Source organism: Lepidochelys kempii, chromosome 11 (assembly GCF_965140265.1).
Source record: "Lepidochelys kempii isolate rLepKem1 chromosome 11, rLepKem1.hap2, whole genome shotgun sequence".
Taxonomy (NCBI): Eukaryota; Metazoa; Chordata; order Testudines; family Cheloniidae; genus Lepidochelys; species Lepidochelys kempii.
The window spans coordinates 12,546,220-12,565,152 of NC_133266.1; the positions used below are offsets into that span (position 1 = coordinate 12,546,220).

The window sequence follows — 18,933 nt, forward strand, 5'->3', positions numbered from 1 at the left end:
GTGCAGGGTCCTGCACTTAGGACGGAAGAACCCAATGCACAGCTACAGACTAGGGACCGAATGGCTAGGCAGCAGTTCTGCGGAAAAGGACCTAGGGGTGACAGTGGACGAGAAGCTGGATATGAGTCAGCAGTGTGCCCTTGTTGCCAAGAAGGCCAATGGCATTTTGGGATGTATAAGTAGGGGCATAGCGAGCAGATCGAGGGACGTGATCGTTCCCCTCTATTCGACATTGGTGAGGCCTCATCTGGAGTACTGTGTCCAGTTTTGGGCCCCACACTTCAAGAAGGATGTGGATAAATTGGAGAGAGTCCAGCGAAGGGCAACAAAAATGATTAGGGGACTGGAACACATGACTTATGAGGAGAGGCTGAGGGAGCTGGGATTGTTTAGCCTGCAGAAGAGAAGAATGAGGGGGGATTTGATAGCTGCTTTCAACTACCTGAAAGGGGGTTCCAAAGAGGATGGCTCTAGACTGTTCTCAATGGTAGCAGATGACAGAACAAGGAGTAATGGTCTCAAGTTGCAGTGGGGGAGGTTTAGATTGGATATTAGGAAAAACTTTTTCACTAAGAGGGTGGTGAAACACTGGAATGCGTTACCTAGGGAGGTGGTAGAATCTCCTTCCTTAGAGGTTTTTAAGGTCAGGCTTGACAAAGCCCTGGCTGGGATGATTTAACTGGGAATTGGTCCTGCTTTGAGCAGGGGGTTGGACTAGATGACCTTCTGGGGTCCCTTCCAACCCTGATATTCTATGATTCTATGATTCTATGAAATCAGCACATATCTGCTTGACTCCAGGAGCTGGGGCTTTAAGGAAAACAATAATTATCGTGAGTCTTATGACAAAATCATGAGAATTGGCAAGACTCTTAAGTTTGGACAATTATATTCTTCCTATTTAAAACTCCCACTTCAGTTTTGACTGGATACTGTATTCATCTTCCCAGTTGCAGCTGGTAAGATCCCTGAGGCAGGCTACACAGGGGACTAAATGAGTCTCTCTGCGTTGTTTTGTTCTATTCAGTAGCAGCTGTGTTCTGACCCAGAGGTAGCTGCATTTCAGTGGAGGATGCCATGCCCCCAAATGTATATGATACAGTCTGTAAAGTCCTGGGGGATCCTTTAGGATGAAGAGGCCACTGCACACATAGTAGTCCGTAGTCAGCTGAGTGGCATGAAGTCTTACAGATTTTTTAAAAGTCATAAAGTGAACAACAATACACAGAGAGATTTATATAAGTTGCTTCTGCTTCTCCCTGCAAGGTAAGGGTTTTAACTAAAGAATTCCAGAAGGAGAGCAAAGGTCTATAAGCAGAATGTTTCTGTGACAGGGTGAGAGTAGCCTAAGGCTGACTCATCGGTGAAAGGGCCTCATTTGGCCCAGCTGAGGATATAATTAGCGATTCAAGCTCCTCAGCTAAGGACAATGAAAAGAGAGACAGGAAGAGATGAGAAAAGCCAGGCCCTCAGGGAGGTGAGATCTCTCACCCTGTGCCTAACTGAATCTCTCACACCAGGTGTGATTCACTGTCTGCAAGAACCGGGTGTAGACATGCACAGAATAGAAGTGGTTGCTGATTGCAATCATGAAGGGGACAGAGCATTTCAAAGACAGAAGGCTGAGCCGGAGAGGCAGGAAAAAGGGCATGTAGGAAGCTTCTTCTCCTTGTATGTGCAGCTGGGCAAAATCTCTCTATAGTGCACAGGAATGTTGGAGTTGGGGAGACTGGCTAATGTGCTGCCCCAAGGATCACCCTGAGGCATAGGTGCTGGAACTAGGGGTGCAGGGGGTGCTGCAGCACCCCCTGACTTGAAGTGGTTTCCATTATATACAGAGTTTACAGTTTGGTTCAATTGCTTTCAGCACCCCAACTATAAAAATTGTTCCAGCACCCCTGCCCTGAGGGGAGTAAGATCTACACATTAGTGTCTGTGCCCACACTCGTTTCCCAAGAAAGTAAGACAAAATGGCTTCTGCTAACCCTCCGGAGTAATAAGGAGAAGGCTCAGCTAATCAAAGATGCAAAACCAACAACAGATGGCCAATCAAAACCGACCCAGCTCAACCAACCCAGACTTCTCATTCCCCAGGGATCTTGGAGAACGTCCCAATTTGGAGAGTACAGCTCGTTCTACACTCTTTGCCAGTGCCAATGAAAGGCCAATTCTCATAGACAACATGCATTCTATTCATTATCACAGTGAGAGTTTCTTTCTAGATCTCATTTTTTAAACAAACCTAAAAGCAGAGATGGCATGATACTTACCAGAGGTCGTTTTTACCAGCTATATTACTGCCCCCAGAAAAACTACTTAGTCCCAGTTTAAGGCATTTTCTATTTTAAAAACTGTTTTGTTAATACACACCACATTACACTTAGTTTTAGATACATATTCAAATTGTGGTTACATAAGACAGTAGATTCAGAGATTAATTTAGGGCGGTCCAAATAAAAAGTAAAACTGCAGTACATAGAATACTAACATATGTAGTTATAATACTGACCATATGAATGTCTGTATACATTTTGGTTTGGTATTTTCTCAAGAAAGTTATACATGTCATGACTCATATCTCGGTTTTCATTACTATATAAGTGAAAGTCGAAAATATTTGATGATATGAAATGGACAATAATGCAGAGTTGTAGGCTTGAAGCATTAAGCAATAAGAGGCATGCAGGGTTTACCGGTCCAGGGCCATTTGGCAGTGCAGCATACTGTAGTAAGAGGCCAATTTTGAGGTAGTGGACAGACCGAGCTAATTCCTCAGTTCTGAAAAGATTCATTCTATGCTTGTTGAACTCACTGGACACTGATGCAATTATTTTGCCCAGTTTAAACTGGATTTAAGCCGGTACCAGCACCATGTCCTAAACTGTTTTTTCCTGGGAAATTGCCAACCCTGTGTTGAAGGAACAGCACAAATCTCAACATGGAAAGAACACATGGCAATTTGCAAGTACCAGCATACGAAGCATGCTGGAGTGATCTAAAATCATTTCTCAGCCAAGCAAGCATAGGAGAGTCAGTGGACAGTAACAGCTTTTGAATGAGGAGAAATAAAAAGAGGGACACATACTCACCTGAACAGAGGACACCCTTGTATCTGGCACAGGAGAAGTCATTGCATTCACAGAATAATCCATAGATCCTTCCAAACTCACTCTTGTAGCAGACGCACTGGTTGCAGCTGCATTCCCCCCTGCCACTGCAGACAGGTTTGCCTTCAGCCTCCCGGCACATGTTCTGATACATGTTCCCATTCTCTCCCTCTTCGCATTCACACTTGGATCCCAAATAGCCTGAGTTACATTCACATAATCCACATGTGTAAGTCCCATTCCCACTGCACTTGCTGCTGTTCCGTTCCATCCGCTTCGTACATCCACAAGTGCAGTTGTAAGCAACCTCCACCTCCAGAGTGTCCCGGAACCCAGCTGGCTTTATGGTGAAAGTGTGCGAGGTGTTTTCGGCAGGGCAGCTCCGAGCTTCGACAGACACCTCAAAGGAAACCTAAAGAGGAATGTAGAGACATTTAAAAAATAAATAAATAAAAGACCGAATCGGGAGCTTAAATTGTAGCTTCTGAAACATCAAACGGCAGAATGGTTCAGTGGGAGGGGTAGTGACTTGAGATACAGGAGACTTGGGGTCCAAGCTCTGCCATGCGACCTTGGGCAAATCACCTCTCCTTTGTTTCCCTTTCCAACTCTTTGGTGCACTTGTCTATTTAGACTGTACACTTTTCAGGGCAGGGACTGTCTTTTCCCATATGTATGTATACTGCCTAGTGCAGAGGGGCCCTGATGTTAATTGAGGCCTCTAGATGCTATTGTAATACAAATAATTAACAAATAAAGAGACTTTTAGAACTTCACGGGTTCTAGAATTCAAAAAACTTTTCAGAACTTAAAAGCAAGATTCTACTTGAAATAACAACAACCCGGGAAATTACAGACCAGACATCTTAACTTCAGTACCATAAAAGATAATGGTGCAAATAATTAAGCAATAAATTTGCAAACATCTAGAAGATAATAAGATGATGAGTAACAGTCAGCATGGATTTGTCAAGAACAAATTGTGTCAAACCAACCGAATAGCTTTCTTTGACAGGGTAACAAGCCTTGTGAATGGGGGGGAAGCGGTTGTTGTGGTACACTTCTACCCCGATATAATGCGACCCAATATAAACACAAATTCAGATATAACGTGGTAAAGCAGTGGGGAGGGGGGGCTGCGCGCTCCGGGGAATCAAAGCAAGTTCGATATAACACGGTTTCACCTATAACGCAGTAAGATTTTTTGGCTCCTGAGGACAGCGTTATTTCGGGGTAGAGGTGTATATCTTGACCTTAGCAAGGCTTTTGAAGCGGTCTCGCATGACCTCAAACAAATTTGGGAAATACAACCTAGATGGAGCTACTATAAGGTGGGCGCATAACTGGTTTGAAAACTATTTGCAGAGAGTAGTTATCAGTGGTTCACAATCAAGCTGGAATGGCATATGAGGTAGGGTCCTGCAGAAATCAGTTCTGGATCCAATTCTGTTCAATATCTTCACCGGTGCTTTAGATAATGGCATACAGAGTACACTTATAAAGTTTGCAGACAATACCAAGCTGGGATGGGTTGCAAGTGCTTTGGAGGATGGGATTAAAATTCAAAATGATCTGGACAAACTGGAGAAATGGTCTGAAGTAAATAGGATGAAATTGAATAAAGACAAATGCAAAGTACTCCACTTAGTAAGGAACAATCAGTTGCACACCTACAACATGGGAAATGACTGCCTAGGAAGGAGTACTGTGTAAAGGGATCTGGGGGTCCTAGTAGATCACAAGCTATATATGAGTCAACAGTGCAACACTGCTGCAAAAAAAGCAAACATCATTCTGGAATGTATTAGCAGGAGTAAGCAAGACATGAGAAGTAATTTTTCTGCTCTACTCCGTGCTGATTAGGCCTCAACTGGAGTATTGTGTCCAGTTCTGGGCATCACATTTCAGGAAAGATGTGGACAAATTGGAGAAAGTCCAGAGAAGACAACAAAAATGATTAAAGGCCTAGAAAATATGTCCTAAGAGGAAAGATTGAAAAAATTGCATCCGATGAAGTGAGCTGTAGCTCACGAAAGCTCATGCTCAAATAAATTGGTTAGTCTCTAAGGTGCCACAAGTACTCCTTTTCTTTTTGCGAATACAGACTAACACGGCTGTTACTCTGAAACCTGAAAAAATTGTGTTTGTTTAGTCTGGAGAAGAGAAGACTGAGCGGGGACATGATAACAGTTTTCAAGAACATAAAAGGCTGTTACAAGGAGGAGGGAGAAACATTGTTCTCCTTAACCTCTGAGGACAGGACAAGAAGCAATGGGCTTAATTTGCTGCAAAGGCAGTTTAGGTTGGACATTAGGAAAAACTTCCTGTCAGGGTAGTTAAGCACTGGAATAAACTGCCTAGGGAGGTTGTGGAATCTCTGTCATTGGAGATTTTTAAGAGCAGGTTAGACACCTGTCAGAGATGGTCTAGATCTGATAATACTTAGTCCTGCCATGAGTGCAGGGGACTGGACTAGATGACCTCTCAAGGTCCCTTCCTGTCCGACAGATCTATGATTCTATCTGAAGACAGAGGGTAAAAACTGGCTTTGAATGGTCCTGTTTATTGTCTGAGTGACTCTGTGTCCAATGTGCTCAAAAGAGGGTTTGGTTTGTTTTTCTAATTTCCAGCCCTGAAACATAATCTAGGATCTGAAAGTCCAGATGGGATCTTTCTGGCTTGTTCATCTAACCAGTTTCAAGATGGATCTTTATAAATTTATGAATAGGATTATATGACCGGATTGCCTTCAGTTGCCTTTGCCTCAGTCTTTAATAAGGCTAAAGAGGATCTTAGGGATAATGGTAACATGACAAATGGGAATGAGGATATGGAGGTAGATATTACCATATCTGAGGTAGAAGCGAAACTCGAACAGCTTAATGGGACTAAATTGGGTGGGCCCAGATAATCTTCATCCAAGAATATTAAAGGAATTGGCACATGAAATCGCAAGCCCATTAGCAAGAATTTTTAATGAATCTGTAAACTCAGGGGTTGTACCATATGACTGGAGAATTGCTAACATAGTTCCTATTTTTAAGAAAGGAAAAAAAGTGATCAGGGTAACTACAGGCCTGTTAGTTTGACATTTGTAGTATGCAAGGTCTTGGAAACAATTTTGAAGGAGAAAGTAGTTAAGCACATTGAGGTCAATGGTAAATGGGACAAAATACAACATGCTTTTACAAAAGGTAGATCGTGCCAAACCAACCTGATCTCCTTTTTTGAGAAAGTAACAGATTTTTTACACAAAGGAAATGCAGTGGATCTAATTTACCTAGATTTCAATAAGGCATTTGATACCATGCCACATGGGGAATTATTAAATTGGAAAAGATGGGGATCAATATGAAAATTGAAAAGTGGATAAGGAATTAGTTAACAGGGAGACTACAGCGGGTCCTACTGAAAGGTGAACTGTCAGGCTGGAGGGAGGTTACCAGTGGAGTTCCTCAGGGATCAGTTTTGGGACCAATCTTATTATTAATGACCTCGGCACAAAAAGTGGGAGTGTGCTAATAAAGTTTGCGGATGATACAAAGCTGGGAGGTATTGCCAATTTAGAGAAGGACCGGGAAATCATACAGGAAGATTTGGATGACCTTGTAAACTGGAGTAATAGTAATAGGATGAAATTTAATAGTGAGAAGTGTAAGGTTATACATTTAGGGATTAATAACAAGAATTTTAGTTATAAGCTGGGAACGCATCAATTAGAAGTAACGGAGGAGGACAAGGACTTTGGCATACTGGTTGATCATAGGATGACTATGAGCCGCCAATGTGATGTGGCCGTGAAAAAAGCTAATGCGGTCTTGCGATGCATCAGGAGAGGTATTTCCAGTACAGATAAGGAGGTTTTAGTACCGTTATACAAGGCACTAGTAAGACCTCACCTGGAATACTGTGTGCAGTTCTGGTCTCCCACGTTTAAGAAAGATGAATTCAAACTGGAACAGGTACAGAGAAGGGCTACTAGGATGATCCGAGGAATGGAAAACCTGTCTTATGAAAGGAGACTCAAGGAGCTTGGCTTGTTTAGCCTACCTAAAGGAAGGTTGAGGGGAGATATGATTGCTCTCTATAAATATATCAGAGGGATAAATACCGGAGAGGGAGAGGAATTATTTAAGATCAGTACCAATGTGGACACAAGAACAAATGGATATAAACTGGTCATTTGGAAGTTTAGACTTGAAAATAGACGAAGGTTTCTAACCATCAGAGGAGTGAAGTTTTGGAATAGCCTTCCAAGGGAAGCAGTGGGGGCAAAAGACCTATCTGGCTTTAAGATTAAACTCGATAAATTTATGGAGGAGATGGTATGATGGGATAACATGATTTTGGTAATTAATTGATCTTCATGGTAAATAGGCTGTCATAAAGATAAAGGGAAGGGTAAACACCTTTAAAATCCTTCCTGGCCAGAGAAAAGACCCTTTCACCTGTAAAGGGTTAAGAAGCTAGGATAACCACGCTGGCACCTGACCAAAATGACCAATGAGGAGACAAGATACTTTCAAAAGCTGCGGGGGGTGGGGAGAAAACAAATTTCTCTCTGCCTGTCTGTGTGATGCTTTTGCCGGGGACAGCACAGGAATGGAGTCTTAGAACTTAGTAAGTAATCTAGCTAGATATGCATTAGATTATGATTTCTTTGAATGGCTGAGAAAATAAGCTGTGCTGAATAGAATGGATATTCCTGTCTGTGTGTCTTTTTTGTAACTTAAGGTTTTGCCTTGAGGGATTCTCTATGTTTCGAATCAAATTATCCTGTAAGGTATTTACCATCTTGATTTTACAGAGGTGATACTTTTTTACTGTTCCTTCTATTAAAATTCTTCTTTTCAAGAACTGAATGTTTTTTTCATTGTTCTTAAGATCCAAGGGTTTGGGTCTGTGGTCACCTATGCAAATTGGTGAGGCTTTTTACCAAACCTTGTCCATGAAGTGGGGTGCAAGGGTTGGGAGGATTTTGGGGGAAAAAAACATTTCCAAACAACGCTTTCCTAATAAAATAAACCTGGATAAACGTTTGGTGGTTGCAGTGGAAGTCCAAGGGCAAAGGGTAAAATAGTTTGTACCTTGGGGAAGTTTTAACCTAAGCTGGTAAAAGTAAGCTTAGGAGGTTTTCATGCAGGTCCCCACATCTGTACCCTAGAGTTCAGAGTGGGGAAGGAACCTTGACATAGGCCTAATGGCCTGTGATGGGATGTTAGATGGGGTGGGATCTGAGTTACTATAGAAAATTCTTTCCTGGGTATCTGGCTGGTGAATCTTGCCCATAAGCTCAGGGTTTAGCTGATTGCCGTATTTGGGATCGGGAAGGAATTTTCCTCCAGGGCAGATTCGAAGAGGCCCTGGAGGTTTTTCGCCTTCCTCTGTAGCATGGGGCACGGGTCACTTGCTGGAGGATTCTCTGCTCCTTGAAGTCTTTAAACCATGAGGACTTCAATCGCTCAGACATAGGTGAGAGGTTTTTTGCAGGAGTGGGTGGGTGAGATTCTGCAGCCTGCATTGTGCAGGAGGTCGGACTAGATGATCATAATGGTCCCTTCTGACCTTAGTATCTATGAATCTATGAATAGCAGAGGACTGAACTCAATGACCCAGGAGGTCCCTTCCAGTCCTATGTTCTCATGTTCTTCATCATCACCAGTAATGAAGATACCACAGGCCAAATGCAGCCCTCACCTTCACCTATTCAATCCCACTGCCTTCACTGTAGCCTCGTAGGTGTAACACAGGGCAGAATCTGACCTTGCAACGGGATCCTAGTTAACAATTCTTTTGCTGGAGCATGAGCCAGAACAGCCTCTAGCTCTCACTCTCTCATGGTATTGTAGGGTGAACACAGCTAATAGGAGCACAAACCTATTTTTGTCCCGAATTAAGTGATTCTGAATTCACACAGGGGCCAGATTTGTTAAGAAGAAGGTGCAGTTTATACATAGTTCCTTTATCAGGCAGATCTGCACTTTGGGTTTCATTCCAGTGGAGGTGAAAAAGATGTTTGTTTTTATGCCTTTGAAACAGTATTGCAGGTTTCAGTTTTAAACAGTTTAGTGAGAACACCTAGAGCTAAAAATTGTGAAATTGCCAAAGCCCTCTGGGTTCTTGCATCCTGAAATACCATAAGCGTCATTCTAGCTTGGTGAGGGAGGTTAAAAATATCATATGATCCAGGTGAAAGGAGCACAGGGATCAAACAGAAATTTAATCTTAGCAAGCTGCACAATATAGATCCCCACAGCAATGTCTATTTCTATTTTAAAAACTCCCCACATGGTTTGTGGGGAGAGGAGGGACGACAAATAGCTACACCACGTTACCATGTGTTGCATTGCCTAAAAAATAAGCTAAAGCCTAACTGTGGAGTGTTTCAGTCTCCTGATAGGTATACAGACGTCCCTGGGAAGATACGTGTGGGTTAAATATCTTGTTTGCATTACTGGTTGTAACAAAGCATTTTCAATCTGAACTGGAGCCAGCTCTAACTTCACCTGTTTATCCTGCATTTAGATGCAGGAAATGTCACCCACTAACCAAAATGTTTATTTTTTTGTGGACACCTCCTTCTAAAAGAAGCCACAAGTATAAAAGAGAAGATTTGCAATAATATTAGCGTCACCAGCAGTTAGTGGTAATTTTCTTCATTATTGCTCACTCTGGTTTCTGTGCAGCGGGAAGGAGTTATAACTGGAGCAGCCGTTCTTGTCTATTCTATTTAAAGAACAAATGTAATGATCTGGCAAAGGTTAACAAATATTCAGAAATCCAGGGTTAGAGTCAAAACTGTGCACAGCTCCATAATTAATTTGTATATATAATGTCCATACCTATGTACAGAAATTGGGTATAACGGGTCAGTTGTGAACACAAATTCCTTATTTGCACATGAAATCATGATAGTTGCATATGCCAATTTAGCAAGCATCATATGGCCCAGTCTCCTGAGGTTTTGAGAAATCAGACCTACATTTTATCAAAGTCTCCACCCACACAATGTTATTGGTATTTAGATGGATACTTCTGTTAGAATCTGTTTTTCTCTCTCTCTCTGATTATATATGTAGCACCTCATCATCCCAATTCATTCTGTGATGCTGCAATCAATGCGAGGGATTTTCTCCTTGAGAACCAAGAAAATGTCACAGCCAATGACTTGGACTATGAAGACTGAAGAAGTCTTGCCCTTTTATAGACTGCAGGGAGCTGCTATTGTTACTAACAAACACAGAGTGCTTCACATCTTGCAGTCCAGACAGACACAACCAGTTGAGGAAAAAATACTTTGAGATCTTTGCATGGAAGGCATTATGTTAGGACAAAGTATTTTCATTCCAGGCCTCTGAATAAACTCTTCTTTTATCTACTACAGTCACTTGGGTTTATTTTGAGGACACAAAACAAAAACAGATGGGGGAAAAGATCCTTCTCCTTTAAAGAGTCACCTTGAATTCTTGTTGCTATTGGAATCATAGAATATCAGAGTTGGAAGGAACCTCAGGAGATCATCCAGTCCAACCCCCTGCTCAAAAGCAGGACCAATCTCCAATTTCTGCCCCAGATCCCAAATGCACCCCCCCTCAAGGATTGAACTCACAACCCTGGGTTTAGCAGGCCAATGCTCAAACCACTGAGCTATCCCTCCCCCCAATACATCTACTCTGTTCTGTTCTTATTTGCCAAATGGCAGCATGCAAAATGGAATTTCAGCACCCAGTTCCACCTAATGGAAACAGCAGCAATACTGGCCCTTCTTTGGAAAAAGGGGATCGGGGGTGGGAGACTGATTTCCAAGACCTGAAATGGTTACAGAGAATAGAAAAAATGCTAAATTACAGAGGAAATCAGATCAGAGAGACTGAGCTAAGGGGATCTGTGAAAAGCCAGCAGGATTACATGGACTGACACCAGTGCTTCTAGGACTAAACCATAGCAGCTTAGGACCCCAATACCAGCATTATCCTCTTTTAAGAAAGTTTCCCTTCAGCTTTAAGAGCCAGATCCTGCTGCCTTTGAAGTCAATGGGAATTTTACCATTGACTTTAACTGGGGCAGGATGTAGCCCCACACATGAATTGAGGGAACTTCTACTGCTACAAAGACCATTGTTCCCTTTCAAGTTTTCTGCAGAGAGGCAAACTTTACAGCACTAATGGGTCATTGAGAGAAAGCAGAGAAGCATGAAAATTAAAGGTGGCAGAGACCTCCAGCTTATATCCAATTCCCCCACTGCCAGCACAGAATTGTGCCTCACAGCAGACCCATTAGTGCTCTGTTCACGTCAGGGGGGCTTCTCATTACTAATCTGCCTGACTCTCTGTCCTAGGTAGGAAATGCTCATGCTGTGCTGCCTGCCATTTGTAGCTCCCCCCGCCCCCATCCCCAAAATTATGATGCTTTCTCCTAGTTTCTCTCTCACTTCCTGGGCCAGCAAGGGCTAGCATCTCTGCAGAGAGGCTGTGCACTCGGTCCGCAGGGAAGATAGACTGTGTCCACAATCTATGGTTGATACATGGAGCAATCCTGACCATCTCCCCAGCAATTCACACTCAGCTGGAAACGGACAGTTATTCACTATTTATACACCACTAGACTAATTACAGGAATTAGCCAGTGAATTCCATTCAGATTGCCAACCCCTGTGCCAAGACAGAGCAACCTTAGTGGTAGCACCATAAAACAGACCATGGGACACTGCAAACATAGATAAATGTATGCCTCAAAGGGTTTTCCTGCCTTTAAGAGTTTACAAGATAAATCCAAAACAAGACACAGGGCAGCAGTTCAAGAAAGGGAGGGCATGAAGATTATTGAGGAAGAGGAGGAGGAAGGATTGTTTAAAGGAGTGGACTTTATAGAGGGTTTCAAGGCGATGACAGAGGGCAGTTGCTGGATGCAGACAAGGAGAGAGTTCTGTGGCAGGGAGCAACACGAGATAAAATGAAGCAGTAAATCAGGAGCAGTGGGAAGACAGAAAGCCACAGTGTGTAGCCGGAGGTTATCAGGAGGTGGAGGGATGAACAGAGGAAAACTTGATGATTCAGAAGCCCCTTCCTGCCTCCCAGCTGTACTTTGCTATGAAGTATGTCACTTTCAGACCCAAATATACCTCCTTGCACAGAAGCCTGGTGTTACCATTCTAGCATGCTGCTCTAAAAGCAGGTGCCAGAAAATCCTGTAAATGGCAAAGAAAGGAATCCCACACACCACTGAAAGCTGCCTCCCCCAGACTGTTTGGAACTCTCTCACTCATTAAGCCTCAGCAAGTTGAGTGTTATTGCGTTCCTTTTACCTTCCTGCACTTATCCAACAAGTCATAACCCATAATGCAAAATGCTTTCTGCAGAGTACGCTGGGGATGAGATGGCAGCTGAAGGGACCTTCATGTATGTGCCAAACCATAGTGAGCGTGACCAAGCGTCGTATCCGATGATTCATTGGGAGCTCTATCCTTAGCACTATCTTTGCCAGCGGATGGATTAGATTATCTGATTAGTCCACCTCTATCTACCACAATCCGAATTGTTGTCTACCCAGGAAGACAAGACTATGATCAGTTTTTCATTTCCCCAGAAAGCCACTGGGTTTGAAAAGGCCCATGTCTCAAAATGCTTAAAATGCCTGAAGAGGTCTTTCCAGGGGTCCTCTTTTGCCTTTCCCAGACTCAGTAATGTGCCAGCTGTCGTGGGCTGGGTGGCAGTAGCTCCATGCCAGCTTCTTTAGCTGGCTAACACAAAAGGGAATGGCTGGAGATTGGTGCAAAGATGATATGTGACCTTTTCTGTTTCAAAGCATTTTAAAATTCCAAGCACTGATTTACTCTTAACCTCAGGAAAAATCTGTAATTCCTCTAAAATAAGGAAAATAAAATAATGGCATTCAGCTACTCCATGCATCAGTGCAACAAATATATCACTGAGGGCAAGATTCTCTGCTGGTGTAAGATGGCCTGGCTCCATTGACTTCATGGCTCCATGATGATTTATACCCACAGATAATCTGGCTGTCTGAAGTTCAGCCTCCTGTTTTGCATGCCAGATAGAAATAAACTAGGATAGAGTAGCAAGTCCAAGACAACACATGTCTTAAAGACTGTTTATCCCTTGAAATTTGTGTAGCAAGGTACTGAATCTATCATGTCCAAACAGTATCATAGAATCACAGAAGATTAGGGTTGGAAGAGACCTCAGGAGGTCATCTAATCCAACCCCCTGCTCAAAGCAGGACAACCCCAACTAAATTATCCCAGCCAAGGCTTTGTCAAGCCTGACCTTAAAAAGCTCTAAGGATGGAGATTCCACCACCTCCCTAGGTAACCCATTCCAGTGCTTCACCACCCTCCTAGTGAAATAGTGTTTACTAATATCCAACCTAGACCGCCCCCACTGCAACTTGAGACCATTACTCCTTGTTCTGTCAAGTTAGTCTTGGAAAGAACCAAGAACCATCTCTCACTACCAGAGGACAATCATTTCCTCAGGACATGCCATGCTGCAGGCCTTACTGTCCACCCAGGGGATTGTCAATAGGAAAGAAAAAGACCAAAGACCCAACCACTAAATCCTCCTAGGAGAACTGAAAGCTGAAAACAAAAACATCTTTCTGATCTTATCCTGATTTTGGCCCAAAAGTTTCATCCTTTGTCTTTTGTAGTAATTTATCATGTTGCAACATTTCCCTAAATGTCCTGAAAACCGACTTGATATAGTTGAACAATTTATTTATCTTACAAACATGCAACTTTAAGACAAGCAGAGCTAAGCTTTCCTATTTATTAATTAGCGCACAATAGAGTCCAATATGGGATAATGTTAGCATTTAGGGGCAAGATGTGTTTTTACCCCACAGTGCCACCTCAAGTTATATCTCAGATTCACCAAATGAAATAATAGTGCCATCCACGCGTGAGTAGCTTTTTGTACGTTTCTCACTTTTTGAAATACTGTAGAAGGTCACTGAAATAGAATACTGGTAAGTGATTGAGTTTTGGGAGAGACAGAAGACTAAGGATCTCAGACTTAATCGCAATAACATCTGTAATATCTAAAGAGATAGAGAGATTTGAGGAAATAAAAGGAGATAGGTAAGAAGATGACACAGATGCCTGGGATCAGAGTCTATTCCTGCCTTTCACAGTCCATAAAATGCTCAAGAAAACTCCATGCCTGTGATTGAAAACAAGACACCTGTTTTCCCTCAGAGCTGACCTTGAATTGATTTACTTCTCACAAAGCCACCATCTCTTAGCACTTTTGTGGTACCATCATCAGAGGATTTCAACATTAACTAGGCCTCAATATGTTGCCCAAAGGAGGAAGGCAAGTATTACTATCCATTTAACGGAGGGGAACAATAAACAAACAAGAGTGAAGTGACTCCCAGAAGATCACAGAGTATCACAACAACCCATCTAATGAAGATGCAAAAATCAAACTTACTGTGTCTCCTATTTGGAGATCTGCACACTTCCTGAGTCCAGGATACAAGAAACCGTCTTGGCATGTAGCTGTGAAGGTCAGGCTGACATCCTCAGGACTGTCCCAAACGGTTAGTTCTACTTTAGACCGAATACTCTAGAAAGCAAACGGAAAAGAAACCCATCAGATTACTAAAATCAGTAGGCATCTTTCTTGTCCATGTGGTTCTTCTTAGTCTATTGAGGTTCTTATACTGTGCTCAGTGTGGCTGGGCATCTATATATATATATATATATATATATATATATATATATATATATATATATATATATATATATATATAAAAAAAAATTTTAAAATAATGCGTGCACACACCTGTATATGTAACATTATATCAGCTCAGTGTACTTTTGACCAGCACAGCTAGAGTTGTGGGCAGCTATCCATTCACACACATGCACCCACTCCTTCACAGAAAGGATAGTCATCTTCAAACAGTCACAAAAGGTATTTTTTCCATTGAAAAGTAAAAGACTGATAAAACATGGCTCGTATCCTGAAGACATCAGTTGGAGGTTTTATGGCGGATCAAGGACAGTACTGTGCAGGTGTCCATAATGCTGCATATTCAAATCACAGACTAATATACCTGAGGATTGTTTGTGCACAATGTGACTGGAATGCAGAGATGTATAACTAGATCTTAAAACAGATATTTCTGTGCCAGGAAGAAAAACTGCTTTAGAGTATGAATGGGCTCTGTTGTCTACCTCTGAGGAAAAGGTCAGCATATGGCCTGAACATCCATAACTCTCCTGTATAAAATTACTGTTATTAAAATATAGGGCCTGATTCTTCACTCTCTTGCACCCTGAGACATCATTTACATCTGTGGAAAGGGTGTGGAAAACTTTACCAAGTCAGAATTACCATGCCAGCAATTGTACTGTATTCGCTCACTGATTAACAATGCTGATCAGAAAACCAATAGATTTCCAGATAAAATATTTCTCAGAGGGAAGGGGGGAAAAAACAGACAAGTTTTGAAATTTTTTCTGTTGAAAAATATCATGTCAGGTTTTCTATGGGAATTTTTGTTGAGAACTAAAAAGAAATTTTTTGTTTTGTTTCATTTCAGAACATTTCAGACTAAAGAACTGTGTTTCTTTTCCATTTTCAGATTTGAGAGGTTGGGGGAGGGTTCCTCATCCCTCTCTTATACTCTTCTTCCTGCCCTTTCTCCCCCTCCCCACAACTGGGACATTTTAAGTCAAACTGAAACCAAACTATTCATTTCATTTTGAAATATTTATTTGAAACCAAGTTTCTTGTTTGTTTCTGATCAGAAAAAATCAAAATAAATTTTTTTGTCAAGGAATATTTTGGTGCATAAAATTGTTTTGATCAGCTCTACTAATGCTCTGGTAGGTTCTCCAACCCACTCTGGCTTAACACCATGGCCAATCAGTCTGCTAATGAACTCTGTGCTCACACTGAAAGGCAATGCTAGCAAAAGGCTAATGCTTTTGGAAAGCAGCAGGGGAGAAACTGGTTTAGACGATGCAAATCTGAACAACCCAAGACAAAAAACCCTAACTTCCCATATCCATGTTGTAATACAGGAAACTATTTCCTGTCTGGAGTCTGGATTGTGCTGTCAGGTTCATGGGTTCACATTACAACCCCTACAGAGGTTCTATTACTTGGAGTCTGAACACAGTATGTTTCTATAAAGTTCAAATGCACTCCACACACATCTGCCAACCCACTCCCCCTAAAACTAATCTCACAAAAATGAACATTGACCTGTCAGAATAATGTGCTATCTCTTCTTCCTGATCTGGGAAAATTTCAGCAGCCAGCTGTATCCTAGAAAGGAGACTAACTATCAGTAATGTAAATACACTGAGTTATCACTTGATCAAGACTGAGTCTATTTAAAGAGCTGGAGAAAAGCTGTCTTGGCATTTTTCTATCAGCACTTGGAATACTCCAGCCAGCATCCTTTCCTAACTATCATTTAACCACTTGGTGCTATCTCACGTACCCAATAAGCCAGGAGAAGCATATGCTCTATGGTGCCCCCATAGCTATTAGACTCTGATCGTCTCTGAGGATCTGTCTACACTGAGGGGGGGGAAAGTCTGTTCTTAGATTAACTAACTTGAGTTAAAAAAGCAGTGAAGATATGGCAAGTCTATTTTTAACTTGGGTTAGCAGTTCCAGTTACAGCCTATAAAGGAGCTTGGAGTTGAACTCAAGCTACTAACCCCAGTTAAAAGCGGAGTTGCCTTGTCTGCACTGCTATTTTAACCCAAGTTAGCTAATGTGGGTTAGCTAAACTGAGTCAAGAACACACCTTTTATTTGCAGTGGAGACATACCCTTAAGGGACTGGTGGGAGCTCTCAATAGTGTACTCATTTAAAACCAGACTGAATACAGCACTGAAGTGCAGACTGGGGAGAACAACCCCACGCTGGTCACAAGATAGCTTAGGGGTCTTTTCTCTTATTTCTAGGATTCTATGATAGCCTTATTGACAAATGCATGTTGTTGTTTTTTAAATCAGCAACACTACATAGCTCCAAAAGCTATAGAGGAGCCAGACAAGTTCTATTTCATCTCATGCTTCCTCAAAGTAACAGACAAATGTGATGTGATGTTGGTGGCTGGTGGTGATGTGCAAGGCAGAAAGAACACAGCTGGATTGTCAGATGCCAGATTGAGAGTAGGAAAAGCAGAGCAAGAGGTGGAGGGAATCCAGTTGTGGCTTATACAGTGAAAGTTTGATATGGAAAATAAACAGGGAAGCACCAGAGAGGGAGAAGGATTGAGGGAAATCTTCCTTCTTCCTAGCCATGGCTGACTTTCCCTCAGGACAGAAGTGCAAGATGCTGGCTTCCCTGGTCTTCCTACTTGAAAGAACTTTGCCTAAGCAGGTTTCTCATCTATATTCAGTTCCCAAAGATCTCAACCCCCTCTTGGTTGAAGGACTTATCTTTCTCGGCTTGCAAGAGCTCTGTTTCCTTGTATCTATCTAGTGATAAGATGTCAAAATGGCCTTCTGTCTCGGCTAATATCTTCCAAAGTTCAGTGACCTTGTTTCAAGAGGCAGGATGACCTCATGTTGTTTCCCCCTTCCTGTGGGTTTCCCCTCCCCCTGTACGTACATAGGGCTTCCATGGTTTTGATTCTAGGAAGCTTAATTTACATAGAAGACAGTGTGACGTTCCCTCCTGTCTGGGAGAGACCCATTTCCGACTTTGTTTGAGCACAGACTGACAAGCCTAATATTCATGAGTATTCATAATTCCTTATGTAGTGTTAATACATACAATTCACAATGTCAACTACCAGTTGCCATAGGCATTCATAAAACACCTCACTTATTATACTTTTATAACACAGCAATATTGTCTACAATCAGTTGATTCAATTGCTCATCACTTGAGGTTCAGGCCCCCTTCCCCCACCTCTTCAGAGACCAGTAAAACTTTGTAATGTATTCTTTGAAAAGTAAAACCCAGACCAAGGTGTAGATGCCATGCTGTCTCCTCCCCATGGGTTAGCTTGACAGTTTTGTTTACCTAATATCTTAATGGACCTTCAATGTCTCTGCCTGACAGCTGGACTGGTCAGAGAAGCAAATACACATTCCTTTGTCTAGGAAGACCTGTTTATCAACTCCCCGTGACATGCCTGGCTTAAACACAGTTTAGTCAGCATTCCAGCACATATCCATAATTCTTAATACACACCTCCAGGGCTTAAATTCAGCTGGAGCTATCTGGAGCGGAGCTCTGGTAAATATTTTCAAACCTCTGGGGGGCCGTGAGCCAGATTCAGGGGAATTGCGGGGCTGAAGCCCCGAGCCCTGGGGCTCCAGGAAATACTCTAAGAGAATTTAAGCCCTGCACACTGCATACATACATCACACAAGAATATTAATGATCAGGGAGATATTAGTTTTCCAATGACATGTTACAGGACATCTTTTAGATACAGATTGTAACCACCAATTCAGTGTGAGTTGGGGCACACTGAATTGGTCAAGCCAGCTGAAACTCATTACCTGATACCAGTGAGCCCCTTACCCTCTGGCACTAGGATGCTCTGAGTGTCACAGAGCTGGATCAGGCCCACAGTGAGCTGCCTGACAAAGACACACTAGCTAAGATATCACTGGCTTTACCATCATCAGGGTACTCTGATTTAGAGACAGCAATACTCAGAAAGAGAGAAAACTACCCTGTCTTAGCCTGCCGTGCACTGGCTGTCCATGTGGGCCCTGCTGACACGTTAACAGTTCATTAATGTGCTTTGATTAGTCCTTTTTCAAATAGCAGTAGAATTAGATCAAGGCGCATTAACAAAGTGTTAATACACGTCAGCAGGG

General features: G+C 42.3%; 1 protein-coding gene across 1 annotated transcript in view; it reads right to left on the minus strand.

Moving 5' to 3' along the window:
- Window positions 1-18,933, minus strand: part of ITGB5 (integrin subunit beta 5) — a 116,127-nt gene that overhangs the window by 45,213 nt on the left and 51,981 nt on the right. The window contains exons 9-10 of the mRNA XM_073305158.1: window positions 14,558-14,692; window positions 3,090-3,519 (exon numbers count right to left, since the gene is read on the minus strand). Of these exons, the coding sequence (XP_073161259.1) occupies window positions 3,090-3,519; window positions 14,558-14,692 (565 nt within the window). The remainder of the gene's footprint in view (window positions 1-3,089; window positions 3,520-14,557; window positions 14,693-18,933) is intronic.